The sequence below is a fragment of the Rana temporaria genome, chromosome 8 (genome assembly GCF_905171775.1).
Source record: "Rana temporaria chromosome 8, aRanTem1.1, whole genome shotgun sequence".
Taxonomy (NCBI): Eukaryota; Metazoa; Chordata; class Amphibia; order Anura; family Ranidae; genus Rana; species Rana temporaria.
In genome coordinates this window covers 62,944,675-62,966,972 of record NC_053496.1, presented here as the reverse complement: position 1 = coordinate 62,966,972, position 22,298 = coordinate 62,944,675, and the positions used below count along the sequence as shown (strand labels likewise).

General features: G+C 42.9%; 1 protein-coding gene across 1 annotated transcript in view; it reads left to right on the top strand.

Annotated features, from left to right (window-relative positions):
- The first annotated feature begins 1,422 nt into the window (after window positions 1-1,422).
- The window catches only part of PDZD7 (PDZ domain containing 7), a 90,458-nt gene continuing 69,582 nt past the window's right edge, over window positions 1,423-22,298 (top strand). Inside the window, exons 1-5 of the mRNA XM_040361907.1 lie at window positions 1,423-1,836; window positions 7,259-7,399; window positions 11,708-11,882; window positions 18,920-19,096; window positions 20,547-20,694. Coding sequence (XP_040217841.1) covers window positions 1,644-1,836; window positions 7,259-7,399; window positions 11,708-11,882; window positions 18,920-19,096; window positions 20,547-20,694 — 834 coding nt within the window. The 5' untranslated portion in view covers window positions 1,423-1,643. The remainder of the gene's footprint in view (window positions 1,837-7,258; window positions 7,400-11,707; window positions 11,883-18,919; window positions 19,097-20,546; window positions 20,695-22,298) is intronic.

Below are 22,298 nucleotides of genomic sequence, written 5' to 3'. Positions count from 1 at the left end.
ACATGTTGGCATTTATGATTCCCTCAATGAACTGTAGCTCCCTAGTGTCGGCAGCACTCATGCAGCCCCAGACCATAACATGCCCACCACCATGTTTGACTGTAGGCAAGATACACTTGTCTTTTGTACTCCTCACCTGGTTGCCGCAACACACACTTGACACTATCTGAACCAAATATGTTTATCGTGGTCTCATCAGACCACAGGACATAGTTCCAGTAATCCATGTCCTTAGTCTGCTTGTCTGCAGCCAACTGTTTGCGGGCTTTATTGTGCATCATCTTTAGAAGAGGCTTCCTTCTGGAACAACAACCATGCAGACCAATTTGATGCAGTGTGTGGTGTGCTGCTTGAACCAATTTTTTGCCTGTTTGCTGACCATGCCGGCGCTACCTACCACCTGAACTGATTCTTCTGCATGTCCAACAACTGCATTCCTGCAACCACAGGAACTCTTTGTTCTTCTTTTTTCAGCCTTGTGTAATGCTGTGAACATGGCATTCCTGGGGACAGTAGGCTAGGAATGCATGGCTTATAAAAACGAGCACTGCTATAGGTTACGCTATGCTAAGCTATATTCCCTGACCACTTATACAGAGACGATCATTACAGTGCATTGTTTTCTATACGGTGTTGGTTGATTGGTGTGATACACAAGATGCAGTATTATGATTACATAATCAGTCCAAACATTTCAAAAGTTCCGATGGACCATTGTCATCAGACAAACCGATCGTGTGTGGGCCCCATCGTTTTTTTTTCCCATCAGTGAAAAAACTTAGAACCTGTTTTAAAATTATCTGATGGTTAAAAAACCGATAGAAAAAAACGATCGTCTGTGGGCAAGTCCATCGGTTAAAAATCCATGCATGCTCAGAATCAAGTCGACGCATGCTCGGAAGCATTGAACTTAATTTTTCTCAGCACGTCGTAGTGTTTTTTTACGTCACCACGTTCTGACACCAAGGGATTTTTAACTGATGGTGTGTAGGCAAGACTGATGAAAGTCAGCTTCATCGGATATCTGATGAAAAAATCCATCGGTCTGTTTTCATCGGATGAACCAATTGTGGGTACGTGGCATTAGAATAGGATATATATTAATAACATTCGCTAACATTCACAAATCCATAGCTGGAACCAGTAGTTTGTTGAATGCTGGGTGGAGAGGATTCCTTTTCATGTCTGTACTTCATAAATATTAATAGCTTGTAAACGTGCATGCGAAAAGTCCACTTAACATCAATGTTGTGGAATAATCCTGTAATACTTAAATACATAAGCCCAAGTATACTTCTGCTGTACTGAATTTAAACCTACAAGCTAAAAACAATAAATTAAAGCAAATTAAATGAAAAAAAAAAAAAAGAATACATGAGTGTTGAAATTCTAAAATGTTATATTGCCTTTTTTCGTAGTTTAAGAAGAGTTGACTTTTGAGTTCCATCAAGCAAAATGGAATCCCCTGAATTTCTGGAAATGTTTTGAAGACATGCTTTCCTTCAGTATGCTCTTTATATACCTCTTTTGGTGGGAGATGACATGAAGAGGTTGCACATTTAACAGCACTGATGTTCATTTCTCAATCAAGATCACTTATCAGGCTATAGGATCCCTATGACTTGCTGCCACATACCGCCGTCATGGCTCATGCTATTGAAGTGGATGACAATGAGATGACCCAAGGTGAATATCCTGGGAGCTCCAGGAGAGACTCTTCACTTAGGGCCCGACATCTATTCCGTAGGCTGAACAGACCCGGAAATGGACACCCCAAAGGGCTGAGAGCTACTTCTCCGATGGGAAGGGTCATCTTGATAAATTCACCATTAGAAGGTAAGCTCCCCTTTTATCCTTTTATTTGTAGTGAGCTATTGTAGGATCATTTTTAGAGAATAACCTCTGTATATTTGACTACTGCATCAAATCCCTAGACATTTCACAAGTCACATAAAGGGAAACACTGAGGCCTTGTACACACGACCGAGAAACTCGACGGGCGTAACACATCGTTTTGCTCGTCGAGTTCCTTGTGAAGCCGTCGAAACTCGACAAGCCAATTTTCTCCATTCCCGTCAAGGAAATAGAGAACATGCTTTCTTTTTGGCTCGTCGAGTTTCTCGACAGTTTCCTCGACAAAAATGTACACACGACCGGTTTCCTCGGCAAAAAAATATCTCCCAGCAAGTTTCTTGCTGGTTTTTGCCGAGAAACTCGGTCGTGTGTACGAGGCCTCAGGAATGGGTATTTGTAAAGCTTTAACATTTTTACATTTTTCCAACAGCTTAACTTCCCAAGGATACCTTTGTGCAATCTTTATAATATGCATTCTTTCCTTCTCAATGTAGTGTACTTTCAGTGTTGCCCAACAGAGGCTGTCCTCTCTCTCGGTATGTCAAGGTAAAAGATCTCTCTAGTCTAGACTATTAAAGTAGGTAGATCTGTCAATTAACAAACCTTACAGTTTCTTTCATATACTCTTGACTTCACCTTTGTTAAAGGGGTTCTAAAGGTTTGTTTTTTGTTTCCTGAATAAGTTCCTTTAAGCTAGTGCATTGTTGGTTCACTTACCTTTTTCCTTCGATTTCCCTTCTTAATGTTTTTTTTCTTTGTCTGATTTTCTCGCTTCCTGTTTCTCCTCGGTAAGCTTGCCACCATCATTCGAGCTTTTCTGGCTGGGGGTTAGTCAGCGTGCCCGCCCCCTCCCTTGGGACTACATCCCTGCGGGGAGACGCTCACAGCTTTCTTTTTTCTTTTTCTTTTTTTTTGTTTCATTCCAAACTGTGCTTTATTAAAGGTGCAACATACACAGGAAAGGTAGACCGGATACAAATGTGATAAAGTAAGTGGTATAAACATAGTTGCATTGTTAGTCAGGTGGAAAAGCAGATACAAGTCCATCTAGTTCAACCAATGACGCTCTCCAGTAAAAGAGCTGCAGCCTAGTAGAAGAATGGTACTATACATTATACAAAATCAATTACGTAAATCGCTGGGCATGTAAAGGTGATATTCAAAACAAGCAAAAATAGTATAGAAAAACCTTGCGCTAAATATAGGTCAGACTGCTGCACTTTTACTACTAGCGCTCAAAATTAAAAAGATATGCGAATCAATAAAGTGAAGTATTGTGAACAAACACAAAAATTACCACCATGTGATTAACTACTTAAGAACCCCTTCACGCCGATATACGTCGGCAGAAGGGCACGGCTAGGCACAGGCACGTACCTGTACGTTGCCTTTAAGAGCCCAGCCGGTGTCCCTTGATCGGTCACAGGAGCTGAAGAACGGGGAGAGGTGTGTGTAAACACACCTTCCCCGTCCTTCTGTGTGGCAGTGACACTGATCGTCTGTTCCCTGATATAGGGAACGACGATCACCGACATCACACCTACAGCCATGCCCCCCTACAGTAAGAATCACTCCCTTCGGGCACACTTAACCCCTTAGCGGTTAACCCCTTCATTGCCATTGTCATTGCCATTGCCATTGTCATTTTCATAGTAATTAGTGCATTTTTATAGCACTTTTCGCTGTGAAAATGACAATGGTCCCAAAAATGTGTCAAAAGTGTCCGATGTGTCTGCCATAATATCGCTGATCGCCACCATTACTAGTAAAAAAAAAAAATATTAATAAAAATGCCATAAAACTATCCCCTATTTTGTAAACGCTATCAATTTTGCGCAAACCAATCGATAAACGCTTATTGCGATTTTTTTTTACCAAAAATAGGTAGAAGAATACGTATAGGCCTAAACTGAGGAAAAAACGTTTTTTAAATATCTTTTTTGGGGATATTTATTATAGCAAAAAGTAAAAAATATTGGATTTCTTTCAAAATTTTCTCTCTTTTTTTTTTTTTTAGCGCAAAAAATAAAAACCGCAGAGGTGATCAAATACCACCAAAATAAAGCTCTATTTGTGGGGAAAAAAAGGATCCAATTTTGTTTGGGAGCCACGTCGCACGACTGCGCAATTGTCAGTTAAAGCGATGCAGTGCCGAATCGCAAAAAGGGGCAAGGTCCTTTAACCTGCATAATGGTCCGGGTATTAAGTGGTTAAATGAACATAATAACATAATATGAAACCAAATTCATCAGAAAATGATTCATCAAAAAAATTATATATATATATAATTTACATATAAAATTTCCTGGTGTTTTCATTTCAATGTTCAAATCTTTCTATAAAATCACGTGAACCACTTCCAATGAAAGAATATTTTAAATCCGTTTTTCCAAATATAATTAAATGTGCCTCTTACCAGATCCCAATGATCTCCAAGTTATAAGAGATCATTTATCGCATGAGGTGAACAGATACAGTTGTGCTCATAAGTTTACATACCCTGGGAGAATTTATGATTTCTTGGCCATTTTTCAGAGAATATGAATAACACAAAAAACTTTCGCTCATGGTTAGTTTTTGGCTGAAGCTATTTATTATCAATCAACTGTGGTTTACTCGTTTTAAATCATAATGGCAACAGAAACTACCCAAATGACCCTGATCAAAAGTTCTTAAAGTGGGAGTTCACCCGAAATTTTTTTTTTAAGATTAGATTTATGCTCATTTTGTCTAGGGGAATCGGCTAGTTTTTTTAAAAACAAAGCAGTACTTATCGTTTTAGAGAGAAATCTTCTCCGCAGCTTCCGGGTATGGTCTTCGGGAATGGGCGTTCCTTCTTGATTGACAGTCTTCCGACAGGCTTCCGACGGTCGCATCTATCGCGTCACGAGTTGCCGAAAGAAGCCGAACGTCGGTGCGGCTCTATACGGCGCCTGCGCACCGACGTTCGGCTACTTTCGGAAAATCGTGACGCGATAGACAATCTTAAAAATTTTAATTTCCGGGTGAACCTCCACTTTAATACCGTGTATTGCCCCCTTTAACGTCAATGACAGCTTGAAGTCTTTTGTGGTATTTGTGGATGAGGCTCTTTATCTTCTCAGATAGTAAAGGTCCCAGAAGGGGGAGTTGAGACAGGCGCTGGAAGGCTGGTAAATGGTGATTCTATCGGGTTGCGGTCAGGACTCTGTACAGGCCAGTCAAGTTCCTCCACCCCAAACTCTCTAGATCCAACTCTGAGGGTGGGCAGAGGCCAGCAGCACTCTGCCTTGTAGCCATCGCTTCTGCTGGGGCAACGGATGCGATACTCTGGACTTGCTGCTGATCACCATTTACCAGCCTTCCAGCGCCTGTCTCAACTCCCCCTTCTGAGACCTTTATGCTATTAACTTGTCTCGCTGCCTGGGGAACCTCTGGTGCGTTTCAGCATTCTGCATTCTGTAACATCGCCGCTTTTTCCATTGCGGTTAGGACGGGAAAACATAGGGGCACCCCTGGCCCCATTTGCTCTGCATCTTCGTGACTGTCTGCTATTTCTCCCGGACAGTCCCAGGCAACGGGAGCCATGCCAGGCTTCTGATCACCATCAAACAGCCGCTTTTAGGCAATCTCGAGCTCCCATTTCTGCTCAACCAGGAACTCCAATTCCTCCTGGTCACACACCTCTTCGGGGAGGTTCAGCACCTCATTTCAGAAGTCCAGGATGTCTTCCAGCCGCCACTCCTCGTCGCTCCCAAAGTCTGGGTCCGTAAATTTTTGGATGGAGCAGCCCCACACCGCCATAGCCAATGCCTTTTGTTGGGCTGCCATCTGCTGTACCTGGCCACAGTTGAGCCGCGAACCACCGGAGGGCTCTGTAGCTGCCTCGTCTCCTCCCGGACCAATCTTCTGAGCTCCGTCTTCCACTCATCTTGCGGTCCTAAGAAAACACCTCTCGCACACGGTACTGCGTCCAATACATCTCTGTGAAAAAGGGAAGGATCTTCTCCTGATCGTGGCTTGGCATCTCTTGCCAAAGTTGCCGGCGGATCACATCCCCCAGCCAAGCATGGTGTGCTCCGTCGCTGGTCCCCGATGTTGCTTCCGCATGCCTTGCAGCCTCCTCCTGAACTCCGCTCTCATGCTGACTGTTCCCCGTATCGCTCCTCGGCGGCTGCCCGGATCTTGAATCCTGGTGGTGGTCTGCAAGAGACATCCCACTGCTGCCACCACTGTAACACATCTCAGATACCCCGTATGAGAACCTCCGCCAGACCTGTGTCTCCTGTCCTCCTAACGCACCCGCAGCCTGCAGACTCGCCATAACCAGCCCTTAACCCCTTAGTCACAAGAAAAGCCACACAGGTGTTGAGGGTTAAACATGCAGAGCATAAACTGTTTATTAAATACAAAACATACACCTTTAAACACAGTTAGGGACACTCCCCTTAGCCTTGTCATAGAGGGGGTAGGGGACAAGGAAGAACCAATGGGAACTCAACACTTGTATATTCAAGCAACTACAGTTGAAACACATAAAGGGATTATGATAAGCAGGCAGCCCCTCCTTACACATCCCCTGCTGAGAGGTGTCTCCAAACCTTTGTCTACGTGCCATGACCCAACACAATAAACACAGCAACATGGGGGGGGGGGGGTAGCATTACATTTCATTACATTATCTCAATGCCATTTTGTGCCAAGTCTCTCAGTCTCTTCTGGGCCAAAGTCTGTGCTTAGGAGGCCAGCCCACAGCCCCCTCCAAAACACACAGTGACAGTGTGTTCTGTCACAATTTTCATCACTGGAACCTGTAGCCACACCATTTTTTGCACCCTTTGTATCACCCTGTGTTAAGATGGCAATTCAATGATTTGGCAGTGGATGCAAACTGATGTCTCTGATTTGCCTCTCTAGTTCACATGTCTGACCACAAAACAAGATGACCTCCCCTTAAAACATTGCAGGGTCAGGTAAACTGCACATACTACCGGCTGAGCAGTTTGATTGGTTCACCTGTTATACACATCCATAAACTTTTGTATTAGTGACAATCCCTGCTGTTTTTTTAGTTGTAAACCAGTTTTACCTTGAAGCACAGTAGGATTAACTCTGTTGTATATGGTCATCTGGCAGAAGGGTTGTTCATAACCAATCCAGTTCAATTTGGTACATTTAAGCCCCTCTCTCGCCACAGAATATAGAAAACTGTATTCAGTGTGTGCGCACCAGAGATCAAACATCAACAGAATCAAGAAAAGTCATAATAGTCCAAAGATGTGCTTATCATGATGATGAGATCTCATCTTGATGAGAGATCTGCCCACCTTTGGCCAGACTTGTTATATTTCTATTTGTGTAATGAATGCATGGTAATAAGACAGCTTTTGTATTACATGGAATAATATATTTTATTGCTTTTCAGCCAACAGTGATGAGAGTGATTCAGTCCTTGCCATCACAGTTGACAAAACTCCAGATGGTAAATTGGGGTTCAGCGTCCGAGGGGGTTCAGAGCATGGCCTTGGGATCTTTGTCAGTAAAGTGGAAGAAGGAAGCAGTGCAGGTAAGACAAACTGAATATGGTAATGGGTGATGTCTCCATAAGTATGGTAGTCATTCACGGTGGATACAGTTATGGTTTAAAGCTTTCTTTGATGTGCCTATTGCTTGTTCAGTTTACTTTTGTTTAATTTTAGCTTTCTTTAGTGATGCTTGGAGGGTCTTAAAGAGAAGATAATAACCTTTAGAAAACAGAGTCCAATTACCAAGTGCCTTTCTTTTGGGCTACCTTCATTTGAGATACCTAGGAAGTAGAGACATGCATTATGGCAGGGGTGCCCAACCTTTTGAAGAGTGAGGGTCACTTAAGCGACTTGCTAACGGGTCGCGGGCCACAATAAGCAAAGCGGGTGGATGGCAGCCCACTCTACTCCATAGAGCCCACTCAATTTTTTTTTTTTTAGCGGATTGGATTGGAGGTAGGCATTTGTAATCGGACTGTTGTTTACCCGCACCGCGGGTGCAGCACAGTTCACCTGTGACTTTTCTTGAGGTTAGCTGCACTTTGCCATAGACTTCTATTATATCCTGTAGGTGTGGTGCACTTTCAGAAAGCTCACCAAACTCATGGGTAATAGAAGTCTATAGCTCAGTGCTGTTAACCCACAGATGCACTGCTCTGCACCTGCGGATCAGTTTGAAAGCAGCCCAGTGCAGAACACATACAGTATATACACTGTGATTTTATTAATAAACTTACCTTTAATAACAGTATTCTATTCCATCCCAGTGCAGGAGGTCGCGGGCCACATGTGGCCCCCGGGCCACTGGTTGGGCACCCCTGCACTATGGGAACTAAAGGCTGCTTTCTAAAGACTGGTTAATACAGTCCTTCAGCATCCTCCAAGCAAGATCACCCAGCTTGTCCTATGTGGCTTTGGTTCCCTGCTGTTCAGTGAGCTCATGAACAATACAAACAGGCTTATTTAATAAAGATAGATGCAAGCTGCTATGCCAGCACAAAAGAGGCCATGGGGTTAATTTGTTAAAGGAGTAGAGTGAAGTCTCACTTTGCAAGGGAATGTTCGTTTAGCTTAGTGAACATGATGAACAATTACTTTGCAAAGATTATCCAAAAAAACTCACAAATTAAAAAACAACGTATTTTTGATTTTATATAAGTGAATCAGTCATTATTCTCTAGGGAAGGCAAAATGAAAGCAGATTAAGCCCTGGTTCACATTGATGCTACTTCACTTGAAGTAGCGCGATTTCAAAGTAGCAGTCAGCGCGATTTCAGGTGCTACTTGATAGACATCTGTGTGACTTCATACACCGATTGTATATTGAAGTCGCACCTGAAATCGGCAAAAGTAGTGCAGGAACTACTTTTACAAATTGGTGTGGTGCCACAAAATCGGTGTCGCACCGATTGGAACAGTGCCATTGCCGCCAATAGGCTGCGACTTGTCATGAGATTTGATCTCTCAAATCGCTGCAATGTGAACCTAGGCTTTATGTTACTTAAAGATGAAGTTTACTCTGCTTATATTTTGCTTTCTATGGTTCCTCATTCCCCCACTCTTCATGCTAATAACATTTAAATAAAAAAAAAATATCACTGGGTCTTTGGGTCTGGGTAAAAATATCACAGCACCCTGTCTTAGTACCCATTTCAAAAGCTCTCAGACCTGGTAGAAGAAGTGGGCTGGCCATTCTGAGGAGTTATACAAATATCAAAATGCTTTAATGGGTGTATGTCAGTCTGAAGGAGTGCGAGTTTCATCAAGGCAGGCTGCATCTGCATACAGACCAACCTAGGTAATGCCCTCATGTGATCTTGAGCCTCCATGGTTGAAAGAACTGAAATCCATACCTATGCCCCTCAGCTATATCTGGAAGACTACCATGACCTTGGTTTCCAGTTTCGTATGCATCTCTTTAATTTCATACTGTTGACTTTAAAATGGGGACCTAACATATCCTAGACTGTACAGATTGTTATTATTGTTACATTGTTCCTACTTCTGTACATTGTTGACCACCTTTATCCAGTGGGTATAGAAAAGAATCACCCCCTTTAAAATAATCACATTTTGTTGCTTTGCAGCCTGAAATGAAGACAGATACAGTGTTTGTTTTATCCAGCTATATTTACAAGTGCAGCTTATAGCATCCAAGTGAAATATATAACCAACATGTCAGAAAAAATAAAAAAAGATTCCAAAACAGAATCACTGAGTTGGAAAAAGGATCACCCCCTTGTGTTAGTATTTTGCTGGACCACATTTTGCTGTAATTACAGCCTTTAGTCTGTTGGGATATGTCTCTACTAACTAGACTTTGCAATATTTGCCCACTCTTCTTCCATTCCTACATTAAAGCATGGAGGTGGTAATATCCTGTTATGGGGATGTTTCTCTACAGAAGGGACTGGAGCACTTGAAAAATGCATGTGACAAAATACCATCAAATTCTTGAGGAAAATCTGCTGCCCTCTGCTAGAAAGTTATCAGTTATTATTATTATTATTATACAGGATTTATATAGCGCCAATAGTTTGCGCAGCGCTTTTTACAACATTGGGGAACAGTACAATTACAATACAATACAGGAGGAATCAGGGGGCCCTGCTCGTTAGAGCTTACAATCTAGAAATGTGAAGAAGGTTTACCTTCCAACCTGACAATGACCCAAAGCACACAACAAAAATTACCACACAATGGTTAAAGGTCAATGTCCTTGCAGGACTTAAGCCTGGTACACACGACAAGATTAATGGATGAATAATAGTCCGTGTTTTTTTTTTTTTGCATGCTAATCTCATATTGAAAATTAAGACAGAATGCAAATTTGGAAGTGATGTGATGCGTTGAATTGTTTTGTAATGTATTATTTTAGGGCTGTGGAAATTAAAGATTAATTCCTCGATTAATCATTAATTTTTTTGATCAATCAAAATTCTTTTGATCGGTACTGGTGGTGCAACGGATCGTAAATGATCTGTGATCCGAAAGGGGTACCATATGCCGATAGGCACACCATGTGATCCGCGGAGCACCGCTGCTGCCTCGGCCATAGGAAATGCAGCGGCTTGGGCCTAGCTCCCGGAGCGGCGGCCATCTTGGCCCACCCGGCAGGCGGCCTAGGTAAACCTAGAGCGGCGCGCTGACGTCATCACCCGGCCTCAACTGCTCGTGTTCGACCGGCATTTCTGGTAAGACTGAGCAAGCACTATTCTTCCTATACAGTGGGGGAGATGTGGATCATATTACTGTGGGGAGATGTCTGTGAATTACAGTGGGGAGATGTCTGTGATATTACAGTGGGGGAGATGTCTGTGGATTACAGTGGGGAGATGTCTGTGGATTTTACAGTGGGGGAGATGTGGACCATATTACTGTGGGGAGATGTCTGTGGACCATATTACTGTGAGGAGATGTCTGTGGATATTACAGTGGGGGAGATGTCTGTGGATATTTCCAACGGGAAAAATAGAGAACCTTCTCTGTATCTAAGTCCGATGGGGCATACACACGGACGGAATATCCAATTGAAAAGCTCCTCGAACTTTTTCTGCCGGAAATTTCCGACCGTGTGTACGGGGTTTTAGGCTAAGGCAGGGGTGCCCAACCTTTAGAAGTGCGAGGTCCACTTAAGCGAATTGGTAACTGTTCGCGGGCCACAATCAGCGGAGCGGGCGGATGGCAGGTCCATGTCTGCTCTGCATATGCAGAGCAGACACGGACACAGCCGGATCAGATTGGAGGTAGGACACAAGTCGGTTTACATCTGCCACTCCTTAGAGGTGAATGCAGGGTCCATTCACCTCTGGCTACTTTCACACTGTTGCACTTTGCAATAGAATTCTATTATATTCTGCAGGTGTGGTGCACTTTCAGAAAGCTCAAAAAATTGCAGGTAATAAAACGAAGTGTATGGCTCCGTGCAGGTAACCCGCAGTTGCATTGCTCTGCATCTGCGGATTAGTTTGAAAGCAGCCCAGTAACCACTGCAGAATAGATATGCCCATATATACACTGTGATTTTAGTAATAAACTGACCAATAATAACAGTATTCTATTTTATTCCATCCTAGAGCAGGAGGTCGCGGGACACATCAGAGGGCTCCGCAGGGCACTGGTTGGGCACCCCTGGGCTAAGGTATCTGACAGAGGGGTATCAGATAGACGAGGGCTCTTTCTGACTCGAAATGGTTGCTGAAAACCTCAGGGAATCCTTGTATGATAGTACAGTAGCAAATGCATTGTGTCGTATATTACATTTATTTATTTCCAATCCAGAGTAATACATAATGATTTTGTATGTGATGCTGCTTCCAGGCTGTAACATCCATCTGATCTCTTTGCAGATCTAGCAGGTCTGTGTGTCGGAGATAAGATCGCCGAGGTGAACGGTATCAGTTTAGAGAGTATAACTATGGGAAGTGCAGTCAAAGTACTCACTGGGAACAACCGTCTACGTATGATGGTGAGACGGATGGGAAAAGTGCCAGGGATTAAGTTCTCCAGAGAAAAGACCACATGGTAAGCAGAGCTGCCCTCTTCATTCACATTCTCCCTGCTATTGTCAGCTCTTCTAGGTAACCAAAAATCACAATGTATCACCTCTATGGACCAAAGAGAGCGTGTCAGGTTCATTAGAGGATCACAAGATTGGGTTTCACCACAAGAGCTCGTGTCTGTGTGAACTCTGACCGGATGACATGCAGCTCATATACACTTTGCTGCGTCACCTGGATCTTCCCCTTATACACAATTATTATTTGACAAAATGGAATCAGGTTATGCATGACAAGTCACAGATTTACATTAATGGCACCAAAGCTATAAATTGTCAGAAAAATAAGAGGAACCTATTTTATCTAAGCATGTGTTTGATATCAACTATAGAATGTCAAAAATAAAACTGAAACACATACACAATTTACTAACACATTGGTGTGTCTCCATAAATCATGGAAATCTCAGAACCCAAGCCTTTCAGGGAACCAATATCAAGTCTTTCTAAATACTCCCTGCCTAGACAACCCTTATTTCTGTATTTACCGATGTGGCATGCACTACAAGCCCAAATGACCCCTTTCTTCTACACTCATTCTCAGCTAATTGGCTGAATGAAAACAAACTAACGGATTCCCCCAGCCACACCAGCAAGGTGGATGGTGTAATCCTCCCTATTGTTCTATCGTATTCTGACAGCAGATACTGAAAGTTTTCCAACAGACCTGTTCAACAGAAGTCGATATACCACACAGATCAACATTCAGCCAGTGCTGAACCAGCCAAATTGTGATCCATGTGTAACCAGCCATTGACACTCAGTGGATTAATGGACAGATAATTTGGAGGTCTTCCCTTCAACATCCTTATCTCTGTGTCTCAAAAAAAACTATTGTTCATAGAGTTTACCGTACTGAGATGAAGAGATTTAAAATGGGGACATTTAGGACTTTCTCCTAAATGGACAAGATGTGACAGGGACACAGGAACCCTTTTTCATAATGTGGAGTTGCCCAAAACTTTTTAGAAACTGGGAATATTTATTTCAAGGTATTATGTTCTGCATCTCCCTAACAATTTATCCCAATCTTAAGCCTCGTACACACGACCGAGAAACTCGACGGGCGAAACACATCGTTTTCCTTGTCGAGTTCCTTGTTAGGCTGTCGAGGAACTCGACAAGCCAATTTTCTCCATTCCCGTCAAGGAAATAGAGAACATGCTCTCTTTTTGGCTCGTTGAGTTTCTCGACAGTTTCCTCTACGAAAATGTACACATGACCGGTTTCCTCGGCAAAAAAATATCTCCCAGCATGTTTCTTGCTGTTTTTTGCCGAGAAACTCGGTCGTGTGTACGAGGCCTGAGGCATACTGCCTGAAAACTAATGCCGCGTAAAAAATTACGTTTTCAGGGTCTTGAAAAAACGTTTTTTTAACCCGATCATTAAAACGACCTTGCCTACACGCGGTCGTGAAAAAAAAATTCTCTAGCAAAGCGCGGTGACGTACAACACGTACGATGGCACTATAAAGGGGAAGTTCCATTCAGGTGACACCACCCTTTGGGCTGCTTTAGCTGATTTCGTGTTAGTAAAAGACGATTCCCGCTTCTCTGTCTGTTACAGCATGATGAATGTGCTTACTCCATTACCAACGGTAGTTTTACCTGAACAAGCGAAAAAACTAAACCCGAAAAATGCTCTGAAGCCCACACACGATCGTTTTTAATGGCATTAAAAAAAACATAATTTTTTATAACCCAAAAAATGATCGTGTGTACGCGGCAATAGTCCCAGAACAAGCTCAACCATTTATAACCAGAATGATTTTTATGGCCTGGAAACAAATTGCCCAAAAATGGTTGTCCCACATACCATCCACATTTGACCAATGGCAAGCCTCAATCAATTCACTTTTGGAATAGGAAAAGCTCACATACCAACATATATTACTGAGGGCAGCACAAATACTTGTGCTACTTCTTTTTTATTTAAATTTTTCTAGGACTTTTATCCTATACACCTATGCAAATTGGATGGGTTTCCCTGCATCCAGCTTGCATGAAAGGAGATTTTGACGGGGTTACAATGGAGCCGGTTCACACAATCTCCAGGGCGGCTGTGGAACAGATTACACATGGGTCTTGTACATCTTTGCCTAAGGCCCTGTACACACGACCGAACATGTCTGCTGAAACTGGTCCGCGGACCAGTTTCAGCAGACATGTTCGGTCGTGTGTACGGCCGACCGGACAGGTTTCCAGCGGACATTTGTCCAGCCGACCGTTTTCCAGCGGACAAATGTTTCTTAGCATGCTAAGAAACATGTCCGCTGGAAGCCTGTCCGTCGGACATGTTCGGTCGTCTGTACAGACTCACCGTACATGTCCGATCGGCCGCCATCCCTCGCATGCGTCGAATCACTTTGACGCATGCGTGGAAGCATTGACCTTCCAGGGCCACGCACGTCGCTGCGTAATCGTCGTGGCGACGGCGCGGCCACGTCACCGTGTATCGTGTACGCGCGGATTTCTGTCTGATGGTGTGTACAACCATCAGACAGAAATCTCCGGGGCGGACATGTCCGCTGAAAACGGGTTCAAATTCAGGCAAACATTTGGGCCTGATTTGTCCCTGAAACAGAAAAAAGGGACGCACCAATTCCCTGCTGGCAGCTGCATCTGTTTTAAGTGTGAACCCAGTCTAATGCCGCGTACACACGATCATTTTTCGGCATGTAAAAAACTTATTTTTTTAGCATGTAGAAAAAACAACGTTTTTTCCAACGTCATCATTAAAACAACATTGCCCACACACGGTCCTTTAAAAAAAATGCTCTAGCAAAGTGCGGTGACATACAAAACGTACGACGGCACTATAAAGGGGAAGTTCCATTCGGATGACGTCACCCTTTAGCTGATTTTTAAAGACGATTCGCGCTTTTCTGTCTGTTACAGCGTGATGAATGTGCTTACTCCATTACGAACGGTAGTTTTACCAGAACGAGCGCTCCCGTCTCATAATGTGCTTCTGAGCATGTGCAAGTTTTTAACGTTGTTTTAGCCCACGTCGTTTTAGCCGACATCGTTTAAAACGTAGTTAAAAAATGCAGCATGTTCGGATTATTTTTTTTGTCATTTTTCAGAACCCAAAAAATTATGCGAAGCCCACACACGATCATTTTAAATTACATTTTTTAGAAACTTTGTTTTTTACGTGCCGAAAAATGATCGTGTGTACACGGCATTAGAGTTCTAAATGCTAAAAGCAGCCACATTTGCAAAACATTAGGAATGTTTTGGTTAATATTTCATATACTAAGAATATATTTTGTAACTATGTCTATTGTATAGAATTTCTGGCTAGTAATTGGTTACTTTGCATTAGTCCACCTTTGTTTGGTTCAGCTGTGTTCCATGCATTGACACATTGACTGGTACTCACTGGCACATAGAATGTGTGAAGTGATTAATTCATCCATCAGACTCATTCGTTAATTTAAAAAAATATCCACGTGTTTATTTATTTTGTTTTATGAATCATTTTATTAAACTTTTTCAATACAAAAATGTTAAACCACATGCATAGTACATCCGCTCCAGAGAAGTGGGCACAGAGAACAATACCAAAAGCTCATAATTTCCCTTTAAGTTACAAACATTCAGAGTCAGGTAAAATATATGAAAAGCCTACACAAGATAAACCCTGTAGTAAGAGGGGCTGATGGTACTAGTATTACAGCGTATGTTGTTTATTTTAATATTGCTTATGGTGGTGGACTGGCATTAAAGCGGAGTTCCACCCAAAAGTGGAACTTCTGCTTAATCCACTCCTCGCCCCCTTACATGCCACATTTGGCATGTAATTTTCTTGGGGGGGGGGAGTGGGGGCTTCAGGAGGAGTGGGACTTCCTGTCCAACTTCCTCCTTCCGCCCAGGGACCACTAAGACGATACGTCATATCGCCTTTTAGTGGCCCCTCCCTGTAGGCGATCACCTGGGACACGTGACAGGTCCCAGGCGATCGCCTGTCCAATCAGGGAACGCTGCGCCGTTCGCACATGCGCAGTGGGTGCCTGGCCGTGATGCCGAAAGCTGTCACGGCCGGGTGCCCACAGTTGCAGTGGAGGCACCGACAGTGAAGGGGGGGACCGGAACGAAGCTCTCAGCTGCACGTCGCTGGACCGAGGAACCTCGGTCCAGTGACGTGCCGCTGGGAGCTTCGTTCGGAACGGCACAGCGCTCCCTGATGTTTAAGTGTATGTTTATTAAAAGCCAGCAGCTACACTTTCTGTAGCTGCTGACTTTTAATAAACATAAAAAAAAGCCTGGAACACCCCTTTAAGTTAAACCCAGCACACATTTTTTCACGGCTCCTATCGAACCTCCTCACCAGGTTCTTGTGTAAGGGGCTGCGTAGTCTTAGACCAATCAGGGTGCCCATGCTGACCCGTGTCTACAGACAAAAGTTACAATAATGAGCACATGAGCATATTTTCTTTTACTCCATGTAAATGGCTGGGTGTGCGTGCATTGCTTATATGGGGAAGAGATGGCACCAACATGCACTGTAAGAAGAAGGCAAGCCTGCAGAGGCAGCACAATGCTCTATGGGAAATCTTGGGTCCTGTGCTTCATGTGGATATTAACTGACACATACCACCTACTTACACAATGCTGCTGACCATCTACATCCCTTCATGGTGTTCTATGATGGCCGTGGCCTCTTTCAGCAGGGTAATGCACCCTGCCACATTGCAAAAATGGCTCAAGGATGGTTTGAGGAACACAATAATGAGTTTGAGGTGTTGACTTGGTCTGCAAATTCCCCAGATTTCAATCCATTTAAACATCTGTGGGATGTGCTAGAAACACAAGTCTGATCAATGTTGGCCCCACATTGCAACTTACAGGCCTTAAAGGATCTGCTACTGATGGCTTGGTGCCAAATTCCACAGCATACCTTCAGAGGTCTAGTGGTGCCCATGCTGCGATGGGTCAGGACTATTTTAGTGGCAAAATGGGGACCTACTCAATATTAGGTGGGTTGTTATAAAGTTCTATTTCCTTCAAAAACAACATAAAACAAAATACATATAATACTAAAAGAGAGAAGTACAAAAAGGTCTATATGTGCTTCAGCTATTGAGATGGTATTCTATATACGGTACCTAAATTGCAAGGCTGGTTTTATTCTGGGAGACTCTAAAAGTCATGGTTTCATTTATTTCGTTATTTTTAATGTGCGTAAGGCGAAGCAAGAAAGGCTGAAGCCTCGTACAAACGTCCGAGGAACTCAACGGGCGAAACACATCGGTTTGCTCGTCGAGTTCCTTGTGAAGCCGCCGAGGATCTCGGCGAGCCAAATTTTCCCATTGCCGTCGAGGAAAAAGAAGACATGCTTTCTTTTTGGCCCGACGAGATCCTCGGCGGTTTCCTTGTTGAAAAGTGTACACACGACCGGTTTCCTCGGCAAAAAAAAAAACCAGCAAGCTTCTTGCTGGTTTTTGCCGAGAAACTCGGCCGTGTGTACGAGGCCTAAGAATATCTCCAGGAAGCGATGCTAAAAAAATTCTAAACAATGGGGACAAGTTAGGGCACCTATCAGGCTTTGTACAGCCATGTTTTGGGGATTGAGAAGGGACTGGTTAACCCTTGTCTGTTTTATTTATTTTACATTTTATTGTCACTATGGGGAGTTTTCCATTTTCTTTTTTAAGTGCTTAAATCTCCCCCAGGTGTCCAAATCTTAAAGTAGATCTAAAAGCAAACCTTTTTAAAAATGTTGGGTATACTAACAGAGTTATAACCCTAATTTGCAACTTACTTTGTAATGATTTATGCCAGTGGTCTCCAAACCGCGGCCCGGGGCCAGATGTGGTCCTTTGCTTGTTTTTATCTGGCCCTTGGGGCACTCATCCACTGATACCAACAATGGGGTACAATTCTTCCCAAAGACACCAGCAATGGGGCACAATTCCTCCCAATAACACTGACGGCAGTCACTTTGTATGGGGGGTTTGTGCAACCCAGCTTAACAATGGGGCACAATTTAGGCCAATGACACTGAAGATGGGCACACTTATGCCCACTGAAACAAATGATGGGGCGTTATTTTTCCCACCAACTATTGCCTATTGCCTAAAGTCTGAAGGACAGTAAACTGGCCCTTTGTTTAGAAGGTTTGGAGACCACAGATTTATGCTATTAAAGTGTGACTAAAGGCAAAACCTTTTTTTCATTTTGGATACAGTAATGCGAGGTGCAAACTATACACTTTTTTTAAATTACCAAGTGCGTTACAGTTTGCCATCCTAAAGGCCCCTACACACGATTGGATTTTCTGACAACAATTGTCCGACAGACGTGTTTTGTCGGATAATCCGACCGTCTGTATGCTCCATCGGACAATTTTTGGAATTTCCGACAACAAATGTAGGTTGTGCATGCTCTCAAATTGTTTGACAACAAATGTGTTCCGTCTGATTTTTCGATCGTGTTTACACAAGTCTGTCGGACTAAAATCCAAAGTACAAACACGCATGCTCCGAACCAATGCTAAACATCAGACAACAATAGCAGAAGTTGCCCAAAGGGTGGCGGTAAAGAGCTGAAAAAACACGTGGTTTGGTGTATGTTGGCTGAAAAATTTCTGCTGTGTGTGTGTGTGCAGAACAAGTTCACGGACAACGCCCTTCGGACAAAAATCCACGGTTTGTCTGATGGGAGTCCGATCGTGTGTATGAGGCTTTACACAATCGTGCTGCAATCTCCCCCACTGACCTATTATATTCTGACAAGGGAGACTGCCCTTTTTCTAATCTCTAATTAAAATAAAAATTGTATTTAGTTTAGTAAAATTATAATAATAATTATAGTAGTAATAATAATTATTATAGTGATAATAATAAATAAGCTTCTTTTATACCATTTAAGGCTGTCATGAACAACATTATAAGATGATGAAAGCCACCTGTAGCTAGCAAGTTACTGTTTGTAAATCTCCACTGCAGTCTGTTAGATGGCAATATGTCTTGTAACATTTTCCCCATGCTTTACTCCAGGGTTGATGTGCTTCGTAAGAGACTAGTAGTAGAGAAAGGAAGCTCAACACCATCAGACAGCAGCTCCGAAGATGGAATGAGAAGGATCATTCACCTCTATACATCATCGGATGACACTTGTTGGGGATTTAACATCCGAGGAGGGAAGGAATATGGACTGGGAATCTTTGTTTCCAAGTAGGTGTTTTGTATTGGTTATTTTTGCTACTAACCACCATCACTGGGCACCAGGGGCCCACCAACAGTACCAACTGAGTGATGGCCAGTAATATACCCCGAACAGCATGTGTGCAGGCTTTGATGTCAGTTTTTTAATTTCTTCTTTGAACATTTCCAAAAAAGTTGAAAATCTCCTGTGTAGTGATGTTTAATATGTTCGGTAAAAGGCATTATAAACCTTCCTACCTGCACCTTGTGTTTTCACCTGCATAGCATGGATCATGTAGTTCTATTGTGCCATTTGTTGGCCTGTATGCACAGCCTATAGTACGGTAGATATTCAAATTCCTTTGTCAGAAAATTCTGTTTAAAACATGAAGCATGCCACATGGAACTTCACCAGTTAATGCATGACTTCTGTCTGTAGTCTAAGAACTGACACTTCCTGTGAAGAAATTATATATCTCACAATCCCTAGGTCTCTCCGTTTAGTGCCCTGCAGGTGAGAGCAGTTAACAAAGCCTACTATGCTAGAAGAGATGTTTGAAAGTGTCATTAAACATTGCTAGTAGGGGAAGGTTTTTATTTAAAGGGGTGCCTAGTTAACCATGATCAGCCATAATTAACCACTTGCTGGCCGCCTACCGCAGATGTACTGCAGCAGGTAGGCTCTATTGAGTGAATTTACATACCTGTACGTCATTTCATGTAATATACACTGTGGGCGTGCGCTCGCCGATTGGCATCACCTGTGTCCAATCAGTGGGTCCGGCAGACCCAATGTCTGCCAGCCACCCACGATCATTGTAAACAAGTCAGATCACCGTTCTGACAGGGAAGTAGATGAAGATCTTGCGTTCCTGCTAAGCAACCCAGTCACAGCAACCCCCACACAGTTGGCAAACACACCCTAGGCATACACTTAACCCTTTTGATCGCCCCTGGTGTTAACTCCTTCCCTGCCAGTGTCATTAGTATAGTAACAGTGCATATTTTTAGCACTGATCACTGTAATAATGTCACTGTTCCCCAAAAGAGTGTAAAAAAATATCAGTTATGTGTCCGATTTGTCCTCCGCAATGTCGCAGTCCTGCCAAAAATTGCTGATCACCGCCATTACTAGTAAACATTTTTTTTTTTAAATGCCATAAAAAATATCCCATAGTTTGTAGACGATATAAAGTTTGCACAAAACCAATAAATATACGCTTATTGGGATTTACTTTACCAAAAATATGTAGCTGAATTCATATTGGCCTAAATTGATGAATAAATTAGATTTTTTACATTTTTATCTGTTTATGGCTCATATTCAGATTTTTCATCACTTCCTGTCTTGCGCAACTGTAGCCAGCAGGACAGGAAGTAAGGGGAAATATATTTTTTTCAGTGGGATATATTAGGAAGCAATTGCAGTCCATAATAAGGTGTGTACAGTGAAATAGTATTGATTCTGGCTTTTTTGCAGGGTTGACCCGGGTGGATTAGCAGAAGAAAGGGGCATTAAAGTTGGTGATCAAGTTCTTTCAGCCAATGGAATCAACTTTGAAGATATAAGCCATAGCAAGGCAGTCGAAGTGCTAAAGGGGTTAACTCACATCATGCTCACAATCAAGGTACTTACAATAATCATCATTAGTTTATCTTATTTGCAATTCTCTCTCTTGAATTATTTTGATGGGAGATCCAAAAATATACAGATGTCAACAAAATGAGTGGCGAGGACAAATCTTTCAGTGGTGACAGATGTCTAAGGGGGATCTCCACTTACTTTCTGTTGTGTCTTTGGACAGAAAATGAAGGAAAATTTCCATTGCATATGTTCCTGATACATAGAAACATAGAAAAGTGATGGCAGAAAAAGACAGAGTAGTCCTTTAAAAAGAAGGTAAACCCTGATGGGTTTTACTTCGTCTTTATTTCCCTGCAAAGTTAAAGAATAATGGCTACTATGCATCGCATGGTAGCCCATTATGTGTCACTTACCTGAAACCGAACCCTGCGATGTCACCGATGTCCCCACTGACATCGAGCGTCCATCTTCACCCCTCTTCCTTACAGGGCCACGAACTCGGACTCTGTGACTGGCCAGAGTCGTGTGATGTCACTCCTACGTATGCACGCGGGATCCGCCAGTCAAGGCATGACCCCTTTAGAAACGGCACGATCGCCGTTTCTAAAGTGCGCTGTGCCGTAGACATCAGCGCAAGGCTCAATTGTAAATATCTCCTAAACCGTGGAGGTTTAGGAGATATTTCCAGCACCTACAGGTAAGTTTTAATCTAGGCTTACCTGTAGGTAAAGGTGGTTATAAAGGGTGTAAAACCACTTTAATTGCATATAATCCTGGAATGGGCTTAAGGATAGCGGGTGCTGCAGCAACAACCAGCTGGAGACTGAAAACTTGACAATGAATACATTTTGCGGGCACACCAAGGATCTCCAAATCGCATCCAAAGGTTTTATTCAAAGTGATCAATGGAAGAGTGCAGGACCCCTACGTCAGGCATGTAATCATTGGTGTTCTGGCAAATATGTTCATTCATACCCGCATACAGACACAAGAAGAGGACATACTGTATGAAGGGTGAATAACAGCATGAAAACCTTCATTCCGCGGAACTGATACTTAATACTATGGCCTAGATTCGGCATCTTTGCGGCGGCGTAGCGTATCGTATTTACACTATGCCGCCGTAAGTTAGCTAGGCAAGTACTGTATTCACAAAGTACTTGCCTGCTAAGTTACGGCGGCGTAGCGTGAATAGGCCAGCGTAAGCGCGTCTAATTCAAATGAGGATGTGGGGGGCGTATTTTATGTAGATTAACTGTGACCAGACGTGATTGACGTTTTTTACGAACGGCGCATGCGCCGTCCGTGTACATATCCCAGTGTGCATTGCGGCAAAGTACGCCGGCGCAAGCCGTCGTATCTTAGATAGGTTTAAGTGTATCTCTGTTTGAGAATACACTTAAACTTAGGACGGCGCAGATTCTGAGTTAGGTCGGCGTATCTACTGATACGCCGGCCTAACTGTTTATGAATCTAGCTACATGTGTTTAAAAAAGGACTCATAATACAATGTTATGGGGAGTGAATGGACACTATTCACTCCACTGATTACTTGGATTTACAGGTACCACATCCTCCATCATTTATTGTGCATTAAACAATAAAACAATTAAAAAACATGTTAAAAATGTATTTGTTAGATCTGAA